General features: G+C 58.7%; 1 protein-coding gene across 1 annotated transcript in view; it reads right to left on the minus strand.

Annotated features, from left to right (window-relative positions):
- LOC306758072 (inositol monophosphatase 1-like) overlaps window positions 1-22834 on the minus strand; it is a gene marked incomplete at both ends in the record, with an annotated part of 40793 nt that extends 17959 nt beyond the window's left edge. The window contains 4 exons of the mRNA XM_079243288.1: window positions 21134-21179; window positions 21260-21364; window positions 22327-22460; window positions 22775-22834. Of these exons, the coding sequence (XP_079099414.1) occupies window positions 21134-21179; window positions 21260-21364; window positions 22327-22460; window positions 22775-22834 (345 nt within the window). The remainder of the gene's footprint in view (window positions 1-21133; window positions 21180-21259; window positions 21365-22326; window positions 22461-22774) is intronic.
- Window positions 22835-24394: the final 1560 nt, after the last annotated feature.

Consider the following 24394-nt stretch of genomic DNA (forward strand, 5'->3'; position numbering starts at 1 on the left):
GGGTGGGTCCGTGTGTCCGGCTAGGTCGGGTGGGTCCGTGTGTCGGGCTAGGTCGGGTGGGTCCGTGTGTCGGGCTAGGTCGGGTGGGTCCGTGTGTCTGGCTAGGTCGGGTGGGTCCGTGTGTCCGGCTAGGTCGGGTGGTTCCGTGTGTCGGGCTAGGTCGGGTGGGTCCGTGTGTCCGGCTAGGTCGGGTGGGTCCGTGTGTGTCCGGCTAGGTCGGGTGAGTCCGTGTGTCCGGCTAGGTCGGGTGGGTCCGTGTGTCCGGCTAGGTCGGGTGGGTCCGTGTGTCCGGCTAGGTCGGGTGGGTCCGTGTGTCGGGCTAGGTCGGGTGGGTCCGTGTGTCTGGCTAGGTCGGGTGGGTCCGTGTGTCCGGCTAGGTCGGGTGGTTCCGTGTGTCGGGCTAGGTCGGGTGGGTCCGTGTGTCCGGCTAGGTCTGGTGGTTCCGTGTCCGGCTAGGTCGGGAGGTTCCGTGTGTCCGGCTAGGTCGGGTGGGTCCGTGTGTGTCCGGCTAGGTCGGGTGAGTCCGTGTGTCCGGCTAGGTCGGGTGGGTCCGTGTGTCCGGCTAGGTCGGGTGGGTCCGTGTGTCCGGCTAGGTCGGGTGGTTCCGTGTGTCCGGCTAGGTCGGGTGGGTCCGTGTGTCCGGCTAGGTCGGGTGGTTCCGTGTGTCCGGCTAGGTCGGGTGGTTCCGTGTGTCCGGCTAGGTCGGGTGGGTCCGTGTGTCCGGATAGGTCGGGTGGGTCCGTGTGTCGGGCTAGGTCGGGTGGGTCCGTGTGTCCGGCTAGGTCGGGTGGTTCCGTGTCCGGCTAGGTCGGGTGGTTCCGTGTGTCCGGCTTGGTCGGGTGGTTCCGTGTGTCCGGCTAGGTAGGGTGGGTCCGTGTGTCCGGCTAGGTCGGGTGGGTCCGTGTGTGTCCGGCTAGGTCGGGTGAGTCCGTGTGTCCGGCTAGGTCGGGTGGGTCCGTGTGTCCGGCTAGGTCGGGTGGGTCCGTGTGTCCGGCTAGGTCGGGTGGGTCCGTGTGTCGGGCTAGGTCGGGTGGGTCCGTGTGTCTGGCTAGGTCGGGTGGGTCCGTGTGTCCGGCTAGGTCGGGTGGTTCCGTGTGTCGGGCTAGGTCGGGTGGGTCCGTGTGTCTGGCTAGGTCGGGTGGGTCCGTGTGTCCGGCTAGGTCTGGTGGTTCCGTGTCCGGCTAGGTCGGGAGGTTCCGTGTGTCCGGCTAGGTCGGGTGGGTCCGTGTGTGTCCGGCTAGGTCGGGTGAGTCCGTGTGTCCGGCTAGGTCGGGTGGGTCCGTGTGTCCGGCTAGGTCGGGTGGGTCCGTGTGTCCGGCTAGGTCGGGTGGTTCCGTGTGTCCGGCTAGGTCGGGTGGGTCCGTGTGTCCGGCTAGGTCGGGTGGTTCCGTGTGTCCGGCTAGGTCGGGTGGGTCCGTGTGTCCGGCTAGGTCGGGTGGGTCCGTGTGTCCGGATAGGTCGGGTGGGTCCGTGTGTCCGGCTAGGTCGGGTGGTTCCGTGTGTCCGGCTAGGTCGGGTGGGTCCGTGTGTCCGGCTAGGTCGGGTGGGTCCGTGTCCGGCTAGGTCGGGTGGTTCCGTGTGTCCGGCTTGGTCGGGTGGTTCCGTGTGTCCGGTTAGGTCGGGTGGGTCCGTGTGTCCGGCTAGGTCGGGTGGGTCCGTGTGTGTCCGGCTAGGTCGGGTGAGTCCGTGTGTCCGGCTAGGTCGGGTGGGTCCGTGTGTCCGGCTAGGTCGGGTGGGTACGTGTGTCCGGCTAGGTCGGGTGGGTCCGTGTGTGTCCGGTTAGGTCGGGTGGGTCCGTGTGTCCGGCTCGGTCGCGAGGGTTCTTGTGTCCGGCTAAGTCGGGTGGGTCTGTGTGTCCGGCTAGGTCGGGTGTGTCCGGCTAGGTCGGGTGGGTCCGTGTGTCCGGCTAGGTCGGGTGGTTCCGTGTGTCCGGCTAGGTCGGGTGGTTCCGTGTGTCCGGCTAGGTCGGGTGGTTCCGTGTGTCCGGCTAGGTCGGGTGGGTCCGTGTGTCCGGCTAGGTCGGGTGGTTCCGTGTGTCCGGCTAGGTCGGGTGGGTCCGTGTGTCCGGCTAGGTCGGGTGGGTCCGTGTCCGGCTAGGTCGGGTGGTTCCGTGTGTCCGGCTTGGTCGGGTGGTTCCGTGTGTCCGGCTAGGTCGGGTGGGTCCGTGTGTCCGGCTAGGTCGGGTGGGTCCGTGTGTGTCCGGCTAGGTCGGGTGAGTCCGTGTGTCCGGCTAGGTCGGGTGGGTCCGTGTGTCCGGCTAGGTCGGGTGGGTCCGTGTGTCCGGCTAGGTCGGGTGGGTCCGTGTGTCCGGCTAGGTCGGGTGGGTCCGTGTGTGTCCGGTTAGGTCGGGTGGGTCCGTGTGTCCGGCTCGGTCGCGAGGGTTCTTGTGTCCGGCTAAGTCGGGTGGGTCTGTGTGTCCGGCTAGGTCGGGTGTGTCCGGCTAGGTCGGGTGGGTCCGTGTGTCCGGCTAGGTCGGGTGGGTCCGTGTGTCCGGCTAGGTCGGGTGGTTCCGTGTGTCCGGCTAGGTCGGGTGGTTCCGTGTGTCCGGCTAGGTCGGGTGGTTCCGTGTGTCCGGCTAGGTCGGGTGGGTCCGTGTGTCCGGCTAGGTCGGGTGGTTCCGTGTGTCCGGCTTGGTCGGGTGGGTCCGTGTGTCCGGCTAGGTCGGGTGGTTCCGTGTGTCCGGCTAGGTCGGGTGGGTCCGTGTGTCCGGCTAGGTCTGGTGGTTCCGTGTGTCCGGCTAGGTCGGGTGAGTCCGTGTGTCGGGCTAGGTCGGGTGGTTCCGTGTGTCCGGCTTGGTCGGGTGGGTCCGTGTGTCCGGCTAGGTCGGGTGGGTCCGTGTGTCCGGCTAGGTCGGGTGGGTCCGTGTGTCCGGCTAAGTCGGGTGGTTCCGTGTGTCCGGCTAGGTCGGGTGGGTCCGTGTGTCCGGCTAGGTCGGGTGGTTCCGTGTCCGGTTAGGTCGGGTGGGTCCGTGTGTCCGGCTAGGTCGGGTGGGTCCGTGTGTCCGGCTAGGTCGGGTGGGTCCGTGTGTCCGGCTAGGTCGGGTGGTTCCGTGTGTCCGGCTAGGTCGGGTGGGTCCGTGTGTCCGGCTAGGTCGGGTGGTTCCGTGTGTCCGGCTAGGTCGGGAGGTTCCGTGTGTCCGGCTAGGTCGGGTGAGTCCGTGTGTCCGGCTAGGTCGGGTGGGTCCGTGTGTCCGGGTAGGTCGGGTGGTTCCGTGTGTCCGGCTAGGTCGGGTGGGTCCGTGTGTCCGGCTAGGTCGGGAGGTTCCGTGTGTCCGGCTAGGTCGGGTGGGTCCGTGTGTCCGGCTAGGTCGGGTGGGTCCGTGTGTCCGGCTAGGTCGGGTGGTTCCGTGTGTCCGGCTAGGTCGGGTGGGTCCGTGTGTCCGGCTAGGTCGGGTGGGTCCGTGTGTCGGGCTAGGTCGGGTGGGTCCGTGTGTCCGGCTAGGTCGGATGGTTCCGTGTCCGGCTAGGTCGGGTGGTTCCGTGTGTCCGGCTAGGTCGGGTGGTTCCGTGTGTCCGGCTAGGTCGGGTGGGTCCGTGTGTCCGGCTAGGTCGGGTGGGTCCGTGTGTGTCCGGCTAGGTCGGGTGAGTCCGTGTGTCCGGCTAGGTTGGGTGGGTCCGTGTGTCCGGCTAGGTCGGGTGGTTCCGTGTGTCCGGCTAGGTCGGGTGGTTCCGTGTGTCTGGCTAGGTCGGGTGGTTCCGTGTGTCCGGCTAGGTCGGGGGGTTCCGTGTGTCTGGCTAGGTCGGGTGGGTCTGTGTGTCCGGTTAGGTCGGGTGGTTCCGTGTGTCCGGCTAGGTCGGGTGGTTCCGTGTGTCCGGCTAGGTCGGGTGGGTCCGTGTGTCCGGCTAGGACGGGTGGTTCCGTGTGTCCGGCTAGGTCGGGTGGTTCCGTGTGTCCGGCTAGGTCGGGTGGGTCCGTGTGTCCGGCTAGGTCGGGTGGTTCCGTGTGTCCGGCTAGGTCGGGTGGGTCCGTGTGTCCGGCTAGGTCGGGTGGTTCCGTGTGTCCGGCTAGGTCGGGTGGTTCCGTGTGTCCGGCTAGGTCGGGTGGGTCTGTGTGTCCGGCTAGGTCGGGTGTGTCCGGCTAGGTCGGGTGGGTCCGTGTGTCCGGCTAGGTCGGGTGGGTCCGTGTGTCCGGCTAGGTCGGGTGGGTCCGTGTGTGTCCGGTTTGGTCGGGTGGGTCCGTGTGTCCGGCTAGGTCGCGAGGGTTCTTGTGTCCGGCTAAGTCGGGTGGGTCTGTGTGTCCGGCTAGGTCGGGTGTGTCCGGCTAGGTCGGGTGGGTCCGTGTGTCCGGCTAGGTCGGGTGGGTCCGTGTGTGTCCGGTTTGGTCGGGTGGGTCCGTGTGTCCGGCTCGGTCGCGAGGGTTCTTGTGTCCGGCTAAGTCGGGTGGGTCTGTGTGTCCGGCTAGGTCGGGTGTGTCCGGCTAGGTCGGGTGGGTCCGTGTGTCCGGCTAGGTCGGGTGGGTCCGTGTGTCCGGCTAGGTCGGGTGGTTCCGTGTGTCCGGCTAGGTCGGGTGGTTCCGTGTGTCCGGCTAGGTCGGGTGGTTCCGTGTGTCCGGCTAGGTCGGGTGGGTCCGTGTGTCCGGCTAGGTCGGGTGGTTCCGTGTGTCCGGCTAGGTCGGGTGGGTCCGTGTGTCCGGCTAGGTCGGGTGGTTCCGTGTGTCCGGCTAGGTCGGGTGGGTCCGTGTGTCCGGCTAGGTCGGGTGGTTCCGTGTGTCCGGCTAGGTCGGGTGAGTCCGTGTGTCGGGCTAGGTCGGGTGGTTCCGTGTGTCCGGCTAGGTCGGGTGGGTCAGTGTGTCCGGCTAGGTCGGGTGGTTCCGTGTCCGGTTAGGTCGGGTGGGTCCGTGTGTCCGGCTAGGTCGGGTGAGTCCGTGTGTCCGGCTAGGTCGGGTGGGTCCGTGTGTCCGGCTAAGTCGGGTGGTTCCGTGTGTCCGGCTAGGTCGGGTGGGTCCGTGTGTCCGGCTAGGTCGGGTGGTTCCGTGTCCGGTTAGGTCGGGTGGGTCCGTGTGTCCGGCTAGGTCGGGTGGGTCCGTGTGTCCGGCTAGGTCGGGTGGGTCCGTGTGTCCGGCTAGGTCGGGTGGTTCCGTGTGTCCGGCTAGGTCGGGTGGGTCCGTGTGTCCGGCTAGGTCGGGTGGTTCCGTGTGTCCGGCTAGGTCGGGAGGTTCCGTGTGTCCGGCTAGGTCGGGTGAGTCCGTGTGTCCGGCTAGGTCGGGTGGGTCCGTGTGTCCGGGTAGGTCGGGTGGTTCCGTGTGTCCGGCTAGGTCGGGTGGGTCCGTGTGTCCGGCTAGGTCGGGAGGTTCCGTGTGTCCGGCTAGGTCGGGTGGGTCCGTGTGTCCGGCTAGGTCGGGTGGGTCCGTGTGTCCGGCTAGGTCGGGTGGTTCCGTGTGTCCGGCTAGGTCGGGTGGGTCCGTGTGTCCGGCTAGGTCGGGTGGGTCCGTGTGTCCGGCTAGGTCGGATGGTTCCGTGTCCGGCTAGGTCGGGTGGTTCCGTGTGTCCGGCTAGGTCGGGTGGGTCCGTGTGTCCGGCTAGGTCGGGTGGGTCCGTGTGTCCGGCTAGGTCGGGTGGGTCCGTGTGTGTCCGGCTAGGTCGGGTGAGTCCGTGTGTCCGGCTAGGTTGGGTGGGTCCGTGTGTCCGGCTAGGTCGGGTGGTTCCGTGTGTCCGGCTAGGTCGGGTGGTTCCGTGTGTCTGGCTAGGTCGGGTGGTTCCGTGTGTCCGGCTAGGTCGGGGGGTTCCGTGTGTCTGGCTAGGTCGGGTGGGTCTGTGTGTCCGGTTAGGTCGGGTGGTTCCGTGTGTCCGGCTAGGTCGGGTGGTTCCGTGTGTCCGGCTAGGTCGGGTGGGTCCGTGTGTCCGGCTAGGACGGGTGGTTCCGTGTGTCCGGCTAGGTCGGGTGGTTCCGTGTGTCCGGCTAGGTCGGGTGGGTCCGTGTGTCCGGCTAGGTCGGGTGGGTCCGTGTGTCCGGCTAGGTCGGGTGGTTCCGTGTGTCCGGCTAGGTCGGGTGGTTCCGTGTGTCCGGCTAGGTCGGGTGGGTCTGTGTGTCCGGCTAGGTCGGGTGTGTCCGGCTAGGTCGGGTGGGTCCGTGTGTCCGGCTAGGTCGGGTGGTTCCGTGTGTCCGGCTAGGTCGGGTGGGTCCGTGTTTCCGGCTAGGTCGGGTGGTTCCGTGTGTCCGGCTAGGTCGGGTGGGTCCGTGTGTCCGGCTAGGTCGGGTGGGTCCGTGTGTCCGGCTAGGTCGGGTGGTTCCGTGTGTCCGGCTAGGTCGGGTGGGTCCGTGTGTCCGTCTAGGTCGGGTGGGTCCGTGTGTCCGTTAGGTCGGGTGGGTCCGTGTGTCCGGCTAGGTCAGGTGGTTCCTTGTGTCCAGCTAGGTCGGGTGGTTCCGTGTGTCCGGCTAGGTCGGGTGGGTCCGTGTGTCCGGCTAGGTCGGGTGGTTCCGTGTGTCCGGCTAGGTCGGGTGGTTCCGTCTGTCCGGCTAGGTCGGGTGGGTCCGTGTGTCCGGCTAGGTCGGGTGGTTCCGTGTCCGGCTAGGTCGGGTGGGTCCGTGTGTCCGGCTAGGTCGGGTGGGTCCGTGTGTCCGGCTAGGTCGGGTGGGTCCGTGTGTGTCCGGCTAGGTCGGGTGGGTCCGTGTGTCCAGCTAGGTCGGGTGGGTCCGTGTGTCCGGCTAGGTCGGGTGGGTCCGTGTGTCCGGCTAGGTCGGGTGGTTCCGTTTCCGGCTAGGTCGGGTGGGTCCGTGTGTCCGGCTAGGTCGGGTGAGTCCGTGTGTCCGGCTAGGTCGGGTGGGTCCGTGTGTCCGGCTAGGTCGGGTGGGTCCGTGTGTCCGGCTAGGTCGGGTGGTTACGTGTGTCCGGCTAGGTCGGGTGGGTCCGTGTGTCCGGCTAGGTCGGGTGGGTCCGTGTGTCGGGCTAGGTCGGGTGGGTCCGTGTGTCGGGCTAGGTCGGGTGGTTCCGTGTCCGGCTAGGTCGGGTGGTTCCGTGTGTCCGGCTAGGTCGGGTGGTTCCGTGTGTCCGGCTAGGTCGGGTGGGTCCGTGTGTCCGGCTAGGTCGGGTGGGTCCGTGTGTCCGGCTAGGTCGGGTGGGTCCGTGTGTCCGGCTAGGTCAGGTGGTTCCGTGTGTCCGGATAGGTCGGGTGGTTCCGTGTGTCCGGCTAGGTCGGGTGGGTCCGTGTGTCCGGCTAGGTCGGGTGGTTCCGTGTGTCCGGCTAGGTCGGGTGGTTCCGTCTGTCTGGCTAGGTCGGGTGGGTCCGTGTGTCCGGCTAGGTCGGGTGGTTCCGTGTCCGGCTAGGTCGGGTGGGTCCGTGTGTCCGGCTAGGTCGGGTGGGTCCGTGTGTCCGGCTAGGTCGGGTGGGTCCGTGTCTGTCCGGCTAGGTCGGGTGAGTCCGTGTGTCCGGCTAGGTCGGGTGGGTCCGTGTGTCCGGCTAGGTCGGGTGGTTCCGTGTGTCCGGCTAGGTCGGGTGGGTCCGTGTGTCCGGCTAGGTCGGCTGGGTCCGTGTGTCGGGCTAGGTCGGGTGGGTCCGTGTGTCTGGCTAGGTCGGGTGGGTCCGTGTGTCCGGCTAGGTCGGGTGGTTCCGTGTCCGGCTAGGTCGGGTGGGTCAGTGTGTCCGGCTAGGTCGGGTGAGTCCGTGTGTCCGGCTAGGTCGGGTGGGTCCGTGTGTCCGGCTAGGTCGGGTGGTTCTGTGTGTCCGGCTAGGTCAGGTGGGTCCGTGTGTCCGGCTAGGTCGGGTGGTTCCGTGTCCGGTTAGGTCGGGTGGGTCCGTGTGTCCGGCTAGGTCGGGTGGGTCCGTGTGTCCGGCTAGGTCGGGTGGGTCCGTGTGTGTCCGGCTAGTTCGGGTGAGTCCGTGTGTCCGGCTAGGTCGGGTGGTTCCGTGTGTCCGGCTAGGTCGGGTGGGTCCGTGTGTCCGGCTAGGTCGGGTGGGTCCGTGTGTCGGGCTAGGTCGGGTGGGTCCGTGTGTCCGGCTAGGTCGGGTGGGTCCATGTGTCCGGCTAGGTCGGGTGGTTCCGTTTCCGGCTAGGTCGGGTGGGTCCGTGTGTCCGGCTAGGTCGGGTGAGTCCGTGTGTCCGGCTAGGTCGGGTGGTTCCGTGTGTCCGGCTAGGTCGGGTGAGTCCGTGTGTCCGGCTAGGTCGGGTGGGTCCGTGTGTCCGGCTAGGTCGGGTGGTTCCGTGTCCGGTTAGGTCGGGTGGGTCCGTGTGTCCGGCTAGGTCGGGTGAGTCCGTGTGTCCGGCTAGGTCGGGTGGGTCCGTGTGTCCGGCTAGGTCGGGTGGTTCCGTGTGTCCGGCTAGGTCGGGTGGGTCCGTGTGTCCGGCTAGGTCGGGTGGGTCCGTGTGTCGGGCTAGGTCGGGTGGGTCCGTGTGTCCGGCTAGGTCGGGTGGTTCCGTGTCCGGCTAGGTCGGGTGGTTCCGTGTGTCCGGCTTGGTCGGTTGGTTCCGTGTGTCCGGCTAGGTCGGGTGGGTCCGTGTGTCCGGCTAGGTCGGGTGGGTCCGTGTGTGTCCGGCTAGGTCGGGTGAGTCCGTGTGTCCGGCTAGGTCGGGTGGGTCCGTGTGTCCGGGTAGGTCGGGTGGTTCCGTGTGTCCGGCTAGGTCGGGTGGGTCCGTGTGTCCGGCTAGGTCGGGTGGGTCCGTGTGTCGGGCTAGGTCGGGTGGGTCCGTGTGTCTGGCTAGGTCGGGTGGGTCCGTGTGTCCGGCTAGGTCGGGTGGGTCCGTGTGTCCGGCTAGGTCGGGTGGTTCCGTGTGTCCGGCTAGGTCGGGTGGGTCCGTGTGTCCGGCTAGGTCGGGTGGTTCCGTGTGTCCAGCTAGATCGGGTGGTTCCGTGTGTCCGGCTAGGTCGGGTGGGTCTGTGTGTCCGTCTAGGTCGGGTGTGTCCGGCTAGGTCGGGTGGGTCCGTGTGTCCGGCTAGGTCGGGTGGGTCCGTGTGTCCGGCTAGGTCGGGTGGTTCCGTGTCCGGTTAGGTCGGGTGGGTCCGTGTGTCCGGCTAGGTCGGGTGAGTCCGTGTGTCCGGCTAGGTCGGGTGGGTCCGTGTGTCCGGCTAGGTCGGGTGGTTACGTGTGTCCGGCTAGGTCGGGTGGGTCCGTGTGTCCGGCTAGGTCAGGTGGGTCCGTGTGTCGGGCTAGGTCGGGTGGGTCCGTGTGTCCGGCTAGGTCGGGTGGGTCCGTGTGTCGGGCTAGGTCGGGTGGGTCCGTGTGTCCGGCTAGGTCGGGTGGTTCCGTGTGTCCGGCTAGGTCGGGTGGTTCCGTGTGTCCGGCTAGGTCGGGTGGGTCCGTGTGTCCGGCTAGGTCGGGTGTGTCCGGCTAGGTCGGGTGGGTCCGTGTGTCCGGCTAGGTCGGGTGGGTCCGTGTGTCCGGCTAGGTCAGGTGGTTCCGTGTGTCCGGATAGGTCGGGTGGTTCCGTGTGTCCGGCTAGGTCGGGTGGGTCCGTGTGTCCGGCTAGGTCGGGTGGTTCCGTGTGTCCGGCTAGGTCGGGTGGTTCCGTCTGTCTGGCTAGGTCGGGTGGGTCCGTGTGTCCGGCTAGGTCGGGTGGTTCCGTGTCCGGCTAGGTCGGGTGGGTCCGTGTGTCCGGCTAGGTCGGGTGGGTCCGTGTGTCCGGCTAGGTCGGGTGGGTCCGTGTGTGTCCGGCTAGGTCGGGTGAGTCCGTGTGTCCGGCTAGGTCGGGTGGGTCCGTGTGTCCGGCTAGGTCGGGTGGTTCCGTGTGTCCGGCTAGGTCGGGTGGGTCCGTGTGTCCGGCTAGGTCGGGTGGGTCCGTGTGTCGGGCTAGGTCGGGTGGGTCCGTGTGTCTGGCTAGGTCGGGTGGGTCCGTGTGTCCGGCTAGGTCGGGTGGTTCCGTGTCCGGCTAGGTCGGGTGGGTCCGTGTGTCCGGCTAGGTCGGGTGAGTCCGTGTGTCCGGCTAGGTCGGGTGGGTCCGTGTGTCCGGCTAGGTCGGGTGGTTCTGTGTGTCCGGCTAGGTCAGGTGGGTCCGTGTGTCCGGCTAGGTCGGGTGGTTCCGTGTCCGGTTAGGTCGGGTGGGTCCGTGTGTCCGGCTAGGTCGGGTGGGTCCGTGTGTCCGGCTAGGTCGGGTGGGTCCGTGTGTGTCCGGCTAGGTCGGGTGAGTCCGTGTGTCCGGCTAGGTCGGGTGGTTCCGTGTGTCCGGCTAGGTCGGGTGGGTCCGTGTGTCCGGCTAGGTCGGGTGGGTCCGTGTGTCGGGCTAGGTCGGGTGGGTCCGTGTGTCCGGCTAGGTCGGGTGGGTCCGTGTGTCCGGCTAGGTCGGGTGGTTCCGTTTCCGGCTAGGTCGGGTGGGTCCGTGTGTCCGGCTAGGTCGGGTGAGTCCGTGTGTCCGGCTAGGTCGGGTGGGTCCGTGTGTCCGGCTAGGTCGGGTGGGTCCGTGTGTCCGGCTAGGTCGGGTGGGTCCGTGTGTCCGGCTAGGTCAGGTGGTTCCGTGTGTCCGGCTAGGTCGGGTGGTTCCGTGTGTCCGGCTAGGTCGGGTGGTTCCGTGTGTCCGGCTAGGTCGGGTGGGTCCGTGTGTCCGGCTAGGTCGGGTTAGGGAATGGGCCTACTTTTGGACAATTTTTGAATGGGCAGGTCTTACCATTGTACAAAAACTCATGACGCTGTCAATGTCACGAACGATTTCGTCCGTTGTCAATCCCTTTGCGCGTCCACGAAGTAGCCCCGTGGACGGGGCCGTGCCAGCGCTACTGCGCCTACGGATGGCGCTCTCGCTACACCTCGTCCACGAGGCAGCCTTTCCGTCCACTTCAGGTCCTTCCAATGGTGGCTGGCCCCGTTTTCCTTACCCCGTCCACTCGGAGGCCTTTTCGTCCATTCAGAGGCCCGACCCCGGAAACGCCCCAAACGGCGCCTGGAGCCCCGGGCTCGGCCACCGAAGGGCCGAACGGGGCCCGGGTGCCTCAGAAACCGCTTTTTGGTCCGCGTGCCCGAAAAGGCCCCCCGACGCGACCGGCGGACCCCCGGCCCGGGGGAACGCCGCCGACGGCGCCCGCGGACCCGTTGGAAGAACTTTTGCCAAAACCGCCCCGGGGGCCCCGGGGACCCCGCGGGCGCGCAGAGGGGGCCGGACAGGTGCGCCCGTTCGCTCGGGGACCCTCCGGTGCCACCGGGGGCCCCGCGGGAGACGGGTAAGGGAAATCCCATTCGGGGGATTGCCGGTGGACGAAACGTCCACCGTCAGACCCTCCCCATTCTGAGGTGCACGTACGCCTGTCCGTTTGCAATCCCTTTGCATGGGCGACGTCGCTTCCCTTCCGCGGGTCCCGCGGGGTCCCCTCGCCGGCGGCGCGAGAGACGCCGCGCGGGGCCCGTAGCTCGCCGTCGGGGCCTCGCGGGGGCCCCCGAGGGCCAGGGCGCGGGGGCCTCGAAAACGACTTTTTTTCTCCGCGTGCTCGAAAACGCGCCCCCGACGCCTCCCGCGCACCTCCCGCCCCGGACGCGCCCGCCACGGCGACGCCGGACCCGTTGGAAGAACTTTTGCCAAAAGGCGGTCCTAGGGCCCCGGGGACCCCGCCGGCGCGCAGAGGGGGCCGGAGAGGCGCGCCCTTTCGCTCGCCGGCCCTCCGGCCGAGGCGGGGCCCCCACGGGAGACCGGTAAGGGAAGCACCATTCAAAGGGATTGCAAGCGGACGGTCGTCCACCGTCAGGGCCTTCCCATTGGGAGCCCAAACGGACGAGTGTCCGTTTGCAATCCCTTTGCATGGGAACCCTTACCTCCCTCCCGCGGGGTCCCGAGGGGTCCCCGAGCGCCCACGTCCGGAGGAGGGCGCCCGAGCGGCCCGCGGAACGATCCCCTCCGACGCCGGGCCGTTTCGACAAACTTTAACTTTCGGCCCGTGGGGCAAAAAGGCCGTTTTAGGCCTTAGGGTTGGCAGGGCGCCAAAAATTCGACTTTGTCCGATCCCGGCCAAACTCGGCACGGTGGCGGAGGGCGCCCGGGCGAGGCGGGGGGTTCGATCCCGGGCCCTCCTCGGCCACGGGGGACCGATCCGCGGCCCGTCCAAACCGCCGCCCCGGGCCCATGTAAAGGGATTGCCAACGGACGCTCGGTCCCACTTCCAATCCCTTTTAACTAGGGTTGACCCCTTTGACCCCGACAGCCAATTAAGCCCCGCCAGGCCCGCGTCCTTTGCCCGAACGGGCCCGAAATCGCACGGGGCGCTCGGGGGCACCCAGGGAACGACCTCCCGTCGCCCGATGTCGGCCGCGAGGCCCCTGGAGGGAAGCGGCAACGGCGGGAACCGGGCTTTGGCCGGGATTCGGGCATTTTTGGGGAAACCGCGGGCGTGTCCACTTCCAATCCCTTAACATGGGATTTTGCCTTACCCGAACGCCCCATGTATTTGGCATGGCAAGTGGACGGCTTCCCGCGGGGCCCCCGTCGGAGCTGCGGGTCCCAGCTTCCGGCAGCAGTCGCCAGGCGGCCCCCGGGGCAACATATCGCCCCGGCGGCGCGCGGTTCCGCTCAGAAAAAAATTCCTCTAAAAATGCCTAACTTTTGCACGAGGCTCTTTCGCGAGTACCTCCGAACCCCCTCCCGATCGTTAGATTAGGGTCTGAGGACAAAAATTTTCCGGGGCCCTCTGGGCCCCAGGGCGCGCGCAAATAGTCTGCCCCCTCAGCGACGCTTCCGGGGCCCGCGGGAGCCCGGTTAGGGTACGGAGCCCTATAATGGAAAAGGATTGGAAGTGTACATTCGTCCCGCTTCCCATTCACTTCCATTCGTCCGGTCTTTGTCCTCCCGCGGGGTCCCGAGACGCGCCAGAAGAGCCACGATCGGCCTCGTGGACGTCCCGGCGGGGCCCTGCGGGCCGGTCTTTACGCCGCGCGCTTACACTGTTTTTGGGCAGATCCGCAGCCAAAAAGACACTCCTCCAATGCAAAGGGATTGCCAGTGGACACAGTCCCGTTTTTGCTGTGTCTTTCTGGACACTGGGGGACAGAGGAAGGTCCCAGAGGGCCCGAAACGCTTCCGCCCGGTGCCGAAAAGGCGCCCTACGAGGCCGAGGCGAAGCCGCCTTTCTGGGGGCTTTTTTGGGCAAAATGCCAGCCAAAAAGACACTCCACCAGTGCAAAGGGATTGCCAGTGGACAGTCCCGTTTTTGCTGTGTCTTTCTGGACACTGGGGGACAGAGGAAGGTCCCAGAGGGCCCAAAATGCTTCCGCCCGGTGCCGAAAAGGCGCCCTACGAGGCCGAGGCGGAGCTGCGACCGTGACGCGTTCCGGGCGGATGCGAGAGGGAAAAACACACTCCACCAGTGCAAAGGGATTGGGAATGTCCAAAGTGTCCACTTCCAATCCCTTTCACCGGGAACGGGCCCCCGGCCTCCAGGGGCTCACCTTTGGGCCTAGGATGCTGAAATTTGGACACGGGGGTCCTGGTAGCGTGCCCTGTCGGCCTGCAAAGTCTCGTCCGAATCGAAAAAGTTGACCATTTCGGACCATCTCATGGCAACGGTCAGGGGCCCTGGAAAGGGTCAAAATGTCGACGTTGCCCAAACTGGACCAAACTCGGGCAGGAGGAAGAGGGCCTGTTGGAAGGCAGGAATGCCAGTTTTGAGGCAGGACGGACCACCAGGGACCAGATGGGAGCATGGTAAGGGAAAACGTTCGATTCCCGTCCACTTCCAATCCCTTATCATTGGGGGCCAGGGTGGCCATGTGGACAGCGGCTGTATCTCAGTCACACATTGTCCTAGGAAGCTGAAACTCACAGGACAAGCTCATTTAAGGTGTCTGAGCTTGCCCTTAAAGTCCCAGCTTCCTAGGACACACTGTGACTGAGAAATGACCTCTGTCCACATGGCCACCCTGGGTTCCAATACTAAGGGATTGGAAGTGGACGGATTTGGACAGTTACCCTTACCAAAGTCCCATTCTGTCCCTCTTTGTCCAAGGAGGCTGAAAATTGGACAAGACACTCAAAATAGGGTGCAGATATTGTGGTTAAAGTTACAAGGAAATCTGAAAACCTTTAAGAATTAGTAAAAATTTGACTAAGTGCTCAGGTCATCAGAAGGGTCAAATTTTCAGTGTTGTCCAAACTCCATGAAAGTCATACAGGAGGACACTGGCCCATAGCAGAGTCCCAGTGTCAATTTTGGGCCCTCTAGGACAACCAGGGACCAAATGGGAGCAAGGTAAGAGAAGTGGTCCGTTTCTGTCCACTTCCAATCCCTTAGTATTGGGGGCCAGGGTGGCCATGTGGACAGCGGCTGTTTCTCAGTCACACATTGTCCTAGGAAGCTGAAACTCACAGGACAAGCTCATTTAAGGTGTCTGAGCTTGCCCTTAAAGTCCCAGCTTCCTAGGACACTGTGTGGCTAAGAAAAAGCCTCTGTCCATTTGGCACCCCTGGGTTCCAATACTAAGGGATTGGAAATGGACGGATTTGGACAGTTACCCTTACCAAAGTCCCATTCTGTCCCTCTTTGTCCAAGGAGGCTGAAAATTGGACAAGACACTCAAAATAGGGTGCAGATATTGTGGTTAAAGTTACAAGGAAATCTGAAAACCTTTAAGAATTAGTAAAAATTTTACCAAGTGCTCAGGTCATCCGAAGGGTCAAATTTTCAGTGTTGCCCAAACTCCATGAAAGTCATACAGGAGGACACTGGCCCATAGCAGAGTCCCAGTGTCAATTTTGGGCCCTCTAGGACAACCAGGGACCAGATGGGAGCAAGGTTAGAGAAAAGCTCCGTTTCTGTCCACTTCCAATCCCTTATCATTGGGGGCCAGGGTGGCCATTTGGACAGCGGCTGTTTCAAAGTCATACATGGTGCTAGGAGGCTGGGACTCACAGGATAGACTCCTTTAAGGTGTCTGAGCTTGTCCAGAAAGTCCCAGCTTCCTAGGACACACTGTGACTGAGAAATGACCTCTGTCCATTTGGCACCCCTGGGTTCCAATACTAAGGGATTGGAAGTGGACACTCTGTACAATGGCAATCCCTCTCCATTAAGTTTACGTATGATTTCCACTCTCAGAAGGGATTACAGGTGGACAGAGTGTCCATATCCAATCCCTTTCCATTACAATGAAGAGGGATTGGATGTGGACACTCTGTACAATGGCAATCCCTCTCCAATAAGTTGAAGCATGATTTCTACTATCAGAAGGGATTACAGGTGGACAAAGTGTCCATATCCAATCCCTTTCCATTACAATGAAGAGGGATTGGAAGTGGACACTCTGTCCACTTTCAATCCCTTTCTATGACCATTAAAACGGATTACCATTGGACAATCTGTACAATGGCAATCCCTCTCCATTCATAGTCGGAGGGATTTCCACCATTGAAAGGGATTGGAAGTGGACACTCTGTCCACTTTCAATCCCTTTCCATTAAAAGGGATTGCCATTGGACACTGTACAATGGCAATCCCTTTCTATTGCCATTATAAGGGATTGCCAAAGGACACTTTGTACAATGGCAATCCCTCTCCATTCATAGTCGGATGGATTTCTACCATTGAAAGGGATTGCAAGTGGACACTCTGTCCACTTCCAATCCCTTTCTATTAAGTTTGAGGTTATTTCCACCAACAGAAGGGATTGGAAGTGGACAAAGTGTCCACTTTCAATCCCTTATCATGGTGGAAAGCCGTCCGTCTATGAATAGAGAGGGATTGGAAGTGGACAAAGTGTCCACTTCCAATCCCTTTCTATGACCATTAAAAGGGATTGCCATTGGACAATCTGTACAATGGCAATCCCTCTCCATTCATAGTCGGATGGATTTCCACCATTGAAAGGGATTGGAAGTGGACACTCTGTCCACTTCCAATCCATTTCTATTAAGTTTGAGGTTATGTCCACCAACAGAAGGGATTGGAAGTGGACACGTTGTCCAATTTCAATCCCTTTCTATTATGTTTGAAGTTATTTCCATACACAGAAGGGATTGGAAGTGGACAAAGTGTCCACTTTCAATCCCTTATCATGGTGGAAAGCCGTCCGTCTATGAATAGAGAGGGATTGGAAGTGGACAAAGTGTCCACTTCCAATCCCTTCTGTGTATGGAAATAACTTCAAACATAATAGAAAGGGATTGAAAGTGGACACTTTGTCCACTTCCAATCCCTTTCTATTGCCATTATAAGGGATTGCCATTGGACACTCTGTACAATGGCAATCCCTTTCTATTGCCATTATAAGGGATTGCCATTGGACAATCTGTACAATGGCAATCCCTCTCCATTCATAGTCGGATGGATTTCCACCATTGAAAGGGATTGGAAGTGGACACTCTGTCCACTTCCAATCCATTTCTATTAAGTTTGAGGTTATGTCCACCAACAGAAGGGATTGGAAGTGGACACGTTGTCCACTTCCAATCCCTTTCTATTATGTTTGAAGTTATTTCCATACACAGCAGGGATTGGAAGTGGACAAAGTGTCCACTTCCAATTCCTTATCATGGTGGAAAGCCGTCCGTCTATGAATAGAGAGGGATTGGTAGTGGACAAAGTGTCCACTTCCAATCCCTTTCTATTGCCATTATAAGGGATTGCCATTGGACAATCTGTACAATGGCAATCCCTCTCCATTCATAGTCGGAGGGATTTCCACCATTGAAAGGGATTGGAAGTGGACACTCTGTCCACTTTCAATCCCTATCCATTATAAAGGATTGCCAATGGACACTTTGTACAATGGCAATCCTTCTCTATTCATACTCGGAGGGATTTCCACCATTAATAGGGATTAGAAGTGGACACTCTGTCCACTTCCAATCCCTTTCTATTAAGTTTTAGGTTATGTCCACCAACAGAAGGGATTGGAAGTGGACACGTTGTCCAATTTCAATCACTTTCTATTATGTTTGAAGTTATTTCCATACACAGAAGGGATTGGAAGTGGACAAAGTGTCCACTTTCAATCCCTTATCATGGTGGAAAGCCGTCCGTCTATGAATAGAGAGGGATTGAAAGTGGACAAAGTGTCCACTTCCAATCCCTTTCTATGACCATTATAAGGGATTGCCATTGGACACTCTTTACAATGGCAATCCCTTTCTATTGCCATTATAAGGGATTGCCATTGGACAATCTGTACAATGGCAATCCCTCTCCATTCATAGTCGGATGGATTTCCACCATTGAAAGGGATTGGAAGTGGACACTCTGTCCACTTCCAATCCCTTTCTATTAAGTTTGAGGTTATGTCCACCAACAGAAGGGATTGGAAGTGGACACGTTGTCCACTTTCAATCCCTTTCTATTAAGTTTGAGGTTATTTCCACCAACAGAAGGGATTGGAAGTGGACAAAGTGTCCACTTCCAATCCCTTATCATGGTGGAAAGCCGTCCGTCTATGAATAGAGAGGGATTGGAAGTGGACAAAGTGTCCACTTCCAATCCCTTTCTATGACCATTAAAAGGGATTGCCATTGGACACTCTGTACAATGGCAATCCCTTTCTATTGCCATTATAAGGGATTGCCATTGGACACTCTGTACAATGGCAATCCCTCTCCATTCATAGTCGGATGGATTTCCACCATTGAAAGGGATTACAAGTGGACACTCTGTCCACTTCCAATCCCTGTCCATTATAAGGGATTGCCAATGGACACTCTGTACAATGGCAATCCTTCTCTATTCATACTCGGAGGGATTTCCACCATTAATAGGGATTAGAAGTGGACACTCTGTCCACTTCCAATCCCTTTCTATTAAGTTTGAGCTTATTTCACACACAGAAGGGATTGGAAGTGGACAAAGTGTCCACTTTCAATCCCTTTCTATTAAGTTTGAGGTTATTTCCACCAACAGAAGGGATTGGAAGTGGACAAAGTGTCCACTTACAATCCCTTATCATGGTGGAAAGCCGTCCGTCTATGAATAGAGAGGGATTGGAAGTGGACAAAGTGTCCACTTCCAATCCCTTTATATTGCCATTATAAGGGATTGCCATTGGACAATCTGTACAATGGCAATCCCTCTCCATTCATAGTCGGAGGGTTTTCCACCATTGAAAGGGATTGGAAGTGGACACTCTGTCCACTTTCAATCCCTATCCATTATAAGGGATTGCCAATGGACACTTTGTACAATGGCAATCCTTCTCTATTCATACTTGAGGGATTTCCACCATTAATAGGGATTAGAAGTGGACACTCTGTCCACTTCCAATCCCTTTCTATTAAGTTTGAGCTTATTTCACACACAGAAGGGATTGGAGGTGGACAAAGTGTCCACTTTCAATCCCTTTCTATTAAGTTTGAGGTTATTTCCACCAACAGAAGGGATTGGAAGTGGACAAAGTGTCCACTTTCAATCCCTTATCATGGTGGAAAGCCGTCCGTCTATGGATAGAGAGGGATTGGAAGTGGACAAAGTGTCCACTTCCAATCCCTTTCTATTGCCATTATAAGGGATTGCCATTGGACACTCTGTACAATGGCAATCCCTTTCTTTTGCCATTATAAGGGATTGCCATTGGACAATCTATACAATGGCAATCCCTGTCCATTCATAGTCGGATGGATTTCCACCATTGAAAGGGATTGGGAGTGGACACTCTGTCCACTTCCAATCCCTTTCTATTATGTTTGAAGTTATTTCCATACACAGAAGGGATTGGAAGTGGACAAAGTGTCCACTTTCAATCCCTTATCATGGTGGAAAGCCGTCCATCTATGAATAGAGAGGGATTGGTAGTGGACAAAGTGTCCACTTCCAATCCCTTTCTATTGCCATTATAAGGGATTGCCATTGGACAATCTGTACAATAATCCCTCTCCATTCATAGTCGGAGGGATTTCCACCATTGAAAGGGATTGGAAGTGGACACTCTGTCCACTTTCAATCCCTATCCATTATAAGGGATTGCCAATGGACACTTTGTACAATGGCAATCCTTCTCTATTCATACTCGGAGGGATTTCCACCATTAATAGGGATTAGAAGTGGACACTGTCCACTTCCAATCCCTTTCTATTAAGTTTGAGCTTATTTCCACCAACAGAAGGGATTGGAAGTGGACAAAGTGTCCACTTTCAATCCCTTATCATGGTGGAAAGCCGTCCGTCTATGAATAGAGAGGGATTGGAAGTGGACAAAGTGTCCACTTCCAATCCCTTTCCATGATAAGGGGTTGCCAATGGCCACTTTGTACAATGGCAATCCCTCTCTATTCATAGTCGGATGGATTTCCACCATTAAAAGGGATTGCAAGTGGACACTTTGTACAATGGCAATCCCTCTGCATTCATAGTCGGACTGGTTTCCACCATTAAAAAAGGATTGCAGGTGGACACACTGTACACCAGGGGCCCCGTTCTCTTGATTTGAGGTAGATTTCCACCATTAAAAGGGATTGCCGGTGTACGAAATGTCCACCGGCAATCCCTTTGTAATGCCCTTAAAAGGGATTGCCAGTGTACGAAATGTCCACCGGCAATCCCTTTGTAATGCCCTTAAAAGGGATTGCCAGTGTACGAAATGTCCACCGGCAATCCCTTTGTATTGCCATTAAAAGGGATTGGAAGTGGACAAACTGTCCACTTCCAATCCCTTTGACCTGGCAATACTGGGGGATTGCAAGTGGGCTCCGGCGTCCACCCCGAAAATTGAATGGGAAGTAATGGGGGGTGTCAAAGCGTCCACCTCTGAGCCCTTTGGAAGTATGCCCCCTGGGGTATTTCGCGTGCTACTGAAGACGGTCGGTAAGCAGTTTTTTATTTTTAACTCCCTGACCGTTCGACCCTCGGGCGAGGTCGAGTGACCAACGCGTGCGCGGGAGCGAGACGCACGCGTAGACCCCCTCGTTCGATTTTTAGGACCTACGGGGGCCGCGGCAAGCAAAGGTTTGTGGTGTCCAAAAACCCTCCCTTTACCCCATTCAAAGGGATTGCCCGTGGACGGCCGACCGTGCGCAAGTGCTAAGGGGGGTGGTTCCGTGTGTCCGGCTAGGTCGGGTGGGTCCGTGTGTCCGGCTAGGTCGGGTGGTTCCGTGTGTCCGGCTAGGTCGGGTGGGTCCGTGTGTCCGGCTAGGTCGGGTGGGTCCGTGTGTCCGGCTAGGTCGGGTGGGTCCGTGTGTCCGGCTAGGTCGGGTGGGTCCGTGTGTCCGGCTAGGTCGGGTGGGTCCGTGTGTCCGGCTAGGTCGGGTGAGTCCGTGTGTCCGGCTAGGTCGGGTGGGTCCGTGTGTCCGGTTAGGTCGGGTGGTTCCGTGTGTCCGGCTAGGTCGGGTGGGTCCGTGTGTCCGGCTAGGTCGGGTGGGTCTGTGTGTCCGGCTAGGTCGGGTGGGTCCGTGTGTCCGGCTAGGTCGGGTGGGTCCGTGTGTCCGGCTAGGTTGGGTGGTTCTGTGTGTCCGGCTAGGTCGGGTGGGTCCGTGTGTCCGGCTAGGTCGGGTGGTTCCGTGTGTCCGGCTAGGTCGGGTGGTTGCGTGTGTCCGGCTAGGTCGGGTGGGTCCGTGTGTCCGGCTAGGTCGGGTGGGTCCGTGTGTCCGGCTCGGTCGCGAGGGTTCGTTTGTCCGGCTAGGTCGGGTGGGTCCGTGTGTCCGGCTAGGTCGGGTGGGTCCGTGTGTCCGGCTAGGTCGGGTGAGTCCATGTGTCCGGCTAGGTCGGGTGGTTCCGTGTGTCCGGCTAGGTCGGGTGGGTCCGTGTGTCCGGCTAGGTCGGGTGGTTCCGTGTGTCCGGCTAGGTCGGGTGGGTCCGTGTGTCCGGCTAGGTCGGGTGGTTCCGTGTGTCCGGCTAGGTCGGGGGGGTCCGTGTGTCTGGCTAGGTCGGGTGAGTCCGTGTGTCTGGCTAGGTCGGGTGGGTCCGTGTGTCTGGCTAGGTCGGGTGGGTCCGTGTGTCCGGCTAGGTCGGGTGGGTCCGTGTGTCCGGCTAGGTCGGGTGAGTCCGTGTGTCTGGCTAGGTCGGGTGGGTCCGTGTGTCCGGCTAGGTCGGGTGGGTCCGTGTGTTCGGCTAGGTCGGGTGGTTCCGTGTGTTCGGCTAGGTCGGGTGGGTCCGTGTGTCCGGCTAGGTCGGGTGAGTCCGTGTGTCTGGCTAGGTCGGGTGGGTCCGTGTGTCCGGCTAGGTCGGGTGGGTCCGTGTGTCCGGCTAGGTTGGGTGGGTCCGTGTGTCTGGCTGCCTGTTAAGGTTCTGGAACCTGGAATCTTACTGGGACTGTAAAACTGGTGACCTCCAGGCAGGTTTACCTGATTGGTGGATTGCTTTCCAGGTGAGCCTACCTGCTTGTTCACAGCGAAGGCGATCGAAACGGCCATGAAGGGAAACCTGCAAGGAGACCGTAGTCAGGCGGTGCTTCAAGTGAGACAACCTGTCGATGACATCACTGTGTGGGCAGAGCTTGTGACCTGTGGACAAAGTTGACGGTCCCGTCGATGGGGTCGATGATCCAGGTGGGACAGTCAGTCAGCTGGACTCTCCCGCCTGCAGCCACAGATTCCTCCCCGATGAACCTGAGGTCAGAGGTCACATGTCAGAAACCTGCAGTGGTGTTCAGATCCAGGTCCTACTGGTTTTACTGGTTTTAAACATTGTTATGCTTCTACTGGTCCTACTGGTTTTACTGGTCATAGATGTTGCACTGGGTCTGGAAGAAATGGAGGAGCCCTCTAGATGCTGCCCTGGGGTCAGTATTTAGGAAACACGGTATTCCTTTCCGCTGCTTCGCCGATGATGTGCAGGTTTACATGTCATTACAAGTCCCTGCTAAGGAATCCCTTCATGCTCTGTTTAACTGCATGAGGGACATTAAGACATGGATGGACGTACATTTCCTCAGAGTAAATAAAAGCAAGACAGAGATTGGTTTGGTTCTGAACTGGTCCAGGTTGCTTCCGGTTCCTTTGGCCCATTAGCAGCTTGAATAAGATCACAGGCCAGAAATCTGTTCAGAACGCAGCGGCTCGTCTCCTTACCGGGACAAATGGGAGCAACGCCGCTGCTGTCCTCTCCTCACTGGTTCCCACTTAGATTCAGAATTCATTTTATGATTCTTTTATCGGTTTTTAAGTCTGAATGGCTCTGCGCCGCAGTATTTATCCTTGTTAAGGTTCATCAACGTCCAGAGCCCTGAGGTCGGCTGTCCAGATGGTCCTGGACGTTCCTCATGACGACTAGAGGAGACCGAGCTCTGCAGTGCTGGCTCCTACATGGTGGAACACGTTGCCTCGTCTGCAAACAGCCTTTTAAGTTTTAAATGCTTCCTAAGACCCACCTGTTCACCCCAGCCTTTGGCTGAGAAGAGTTCGTTATTTCTGGTTTTTATCCGTTTTTCTCCTTTGCTTTTATTCTTTTATCGTAATTGAAAATCTTGTCGCTATTTTAGTATATATACAGTATTTAATTATGTGCTTTATTTTGTGTGTATATCCTGCTGTAAAGCACTTTGGCTGGCCGCTGGCTGCATACATAGTACCTGTGATGAGGAAACCTCTTCCTGATTTCAAAGATCAGGATGTTCTCGACTCTCTGGTCCGTCTCAGTCACCAGGTCCGCCGGAGAACTCTTCAGGTCTACATCCTTCTGATCCTGCAGAGCTGCCAGAACCACCTGGAGAACCGGGACACCAAGTTTGACAGACAGGGTTATGTTCCACATCCAGAACTTCGATTGGTTTTCCTCCACATGTAGAACAGGTGTGGAGAACCCTGGTCCTGAAGGGCCGTGGTCTGCACGTTTCCCATGTGTCCCTGTCCGAACACACTCGATTAAAATCAAACGGATCCAACAGCCTGGTTCTAATGCTGCAACACACCCGGTTCTCTCTTGTTTGAACCAAGTGCGTTGCAGCAGGGACACATGGACAACTTGCAGGATGGGGGCCGAGGTTCCCCACCACTGATCTAGACATTACCTGGTCTTACCTCCCCAGCCTGTTTAGCAATAGAAATCCCAAAGTTCAGACACTCAGTCCAGTCAGGCATGATGGTGGAAATCTGGCAGAGTGATACCTCCTGTTAGAGAGCAAAGACAAAAGAAGAGAAGGAGAGATGAAAGGACGAAAAGAGAGACAACAGTCTTCAGTCTCTAAAGGAACTTAGGAGGAAAAGAAAGATGAAAAAGTAAAGGAAGGATGAGAAGAGACGAGAGTGGTCAGCAGAACTTGTTACCTGAGAGACGACTTACTGGGATGAAAATCTCAGAATATTTCTCTCTTTTATCAGGGAAGCAGCCAATCAGAGCACAGCTCCAGACCTGCTGGGACCTGGAGACTCCACCCCGTCACACCATCATCGTCATCATGGAGTCCGTCTTCTAAAGTCCCTTCAAACACAACTTTAGTTAAAAAGTTCTTTTTTCAGACAACTCAGAGGTCAACAGGAAGAAGCTGCAGGTGTTTGATCAGCTAACCACTGGACCCGCCGGACCTGCTGGACCACCTGGCGTCTTGTCCTCCCAGTCGGCAGCAGCATCACTATCAGGTTGTCTCGTTCCAGCAGACATGGTATCAGTGTGACGTCAGAGTCTATCAGTGTTTAACATTCTGATAGAACGAGGACAGAATGTGACCTGAGCTACTATTGTTCACTCTGAAGAACAAACAGAGACCTTGTTCCTGGTTTATTGTCTCCAGTCTCTGGTTTTAAATTCCTGGTTTCTGGTTTTGGGCTCATGCCCACAGGAATCTGAAGAAAAGGACAAGTGGATGCTTCAGCCTGGAAACTTGTCTTTAGACCAGGATGATAATGGTTCCATCGGCTGTCTGGAAAACCCCTGCGGTCCAGAACCATGTTCAATTAACCGATGTCAAACAAGCAACATACAGGACATGTCAGGACCAGCAAGTCAGAATAAAACAGGAGAAAAGTGGTGACAGGAAGGACAAATGTTTACAGAAACATATTGTGTTAAAAGTTTTATCACAGCGGATTTATCAGAACCCAAAACTGAAAAATCCTGCAGGTCAGTAAATGCACCGCTCCAAGGAAACAACATCAAATGTTCCCACATTTTCAGATTGTTGGAGTTTCAGGAAGTTTCAGATAAAACCAATCAGAGATAGCGTCTTACTGTGTCTTGATATGGACAGATCTGGCCTTCCTCTGATCTAGATTCTGGTCAACATTAAACTGTCTGGAACGATTTTCTGTCCGCGGAAAGAACCTGGAGCAGGTCAGCCAACAAATGACTAAAACCTGGCTAAAGCCGAGCATCGTGGGCTCTGGGGTCCCCTTTTATCCAAAAAACTTATCCTATGTTACAGATGTCGTAAGGATGAAGACAGGTTGATGATGGGCAGGATGACAATGGACACAATGAAGATGGTGATATATACATGATGATATGTTGGGACACATACAAAACTATGTCATGATACATACAATACAATGTCATGATGGCAATCGACAGGATAACAATGGACATGATGACGATGGACATAATGATGGACAGGATGAAGGACAGGATGACAATGGACAGGATGATGGACTGGATGGTGATGGGCATGATGACGATGGACATAATGATGGACAGGATAAAGGACA

This window comes from Telmatherina bonti (genome assembly GCF_933228915.1).
Source record: "Telmatherina bonti genome assembly, chromosome: 7".
Classification (NCBI taxonomy): Eukaryota; Metazoa; Chordata; class Actinopteri; order Atheriniformes; family Telmatherinidae; genus Telmatherina; species Telmatherina bonti.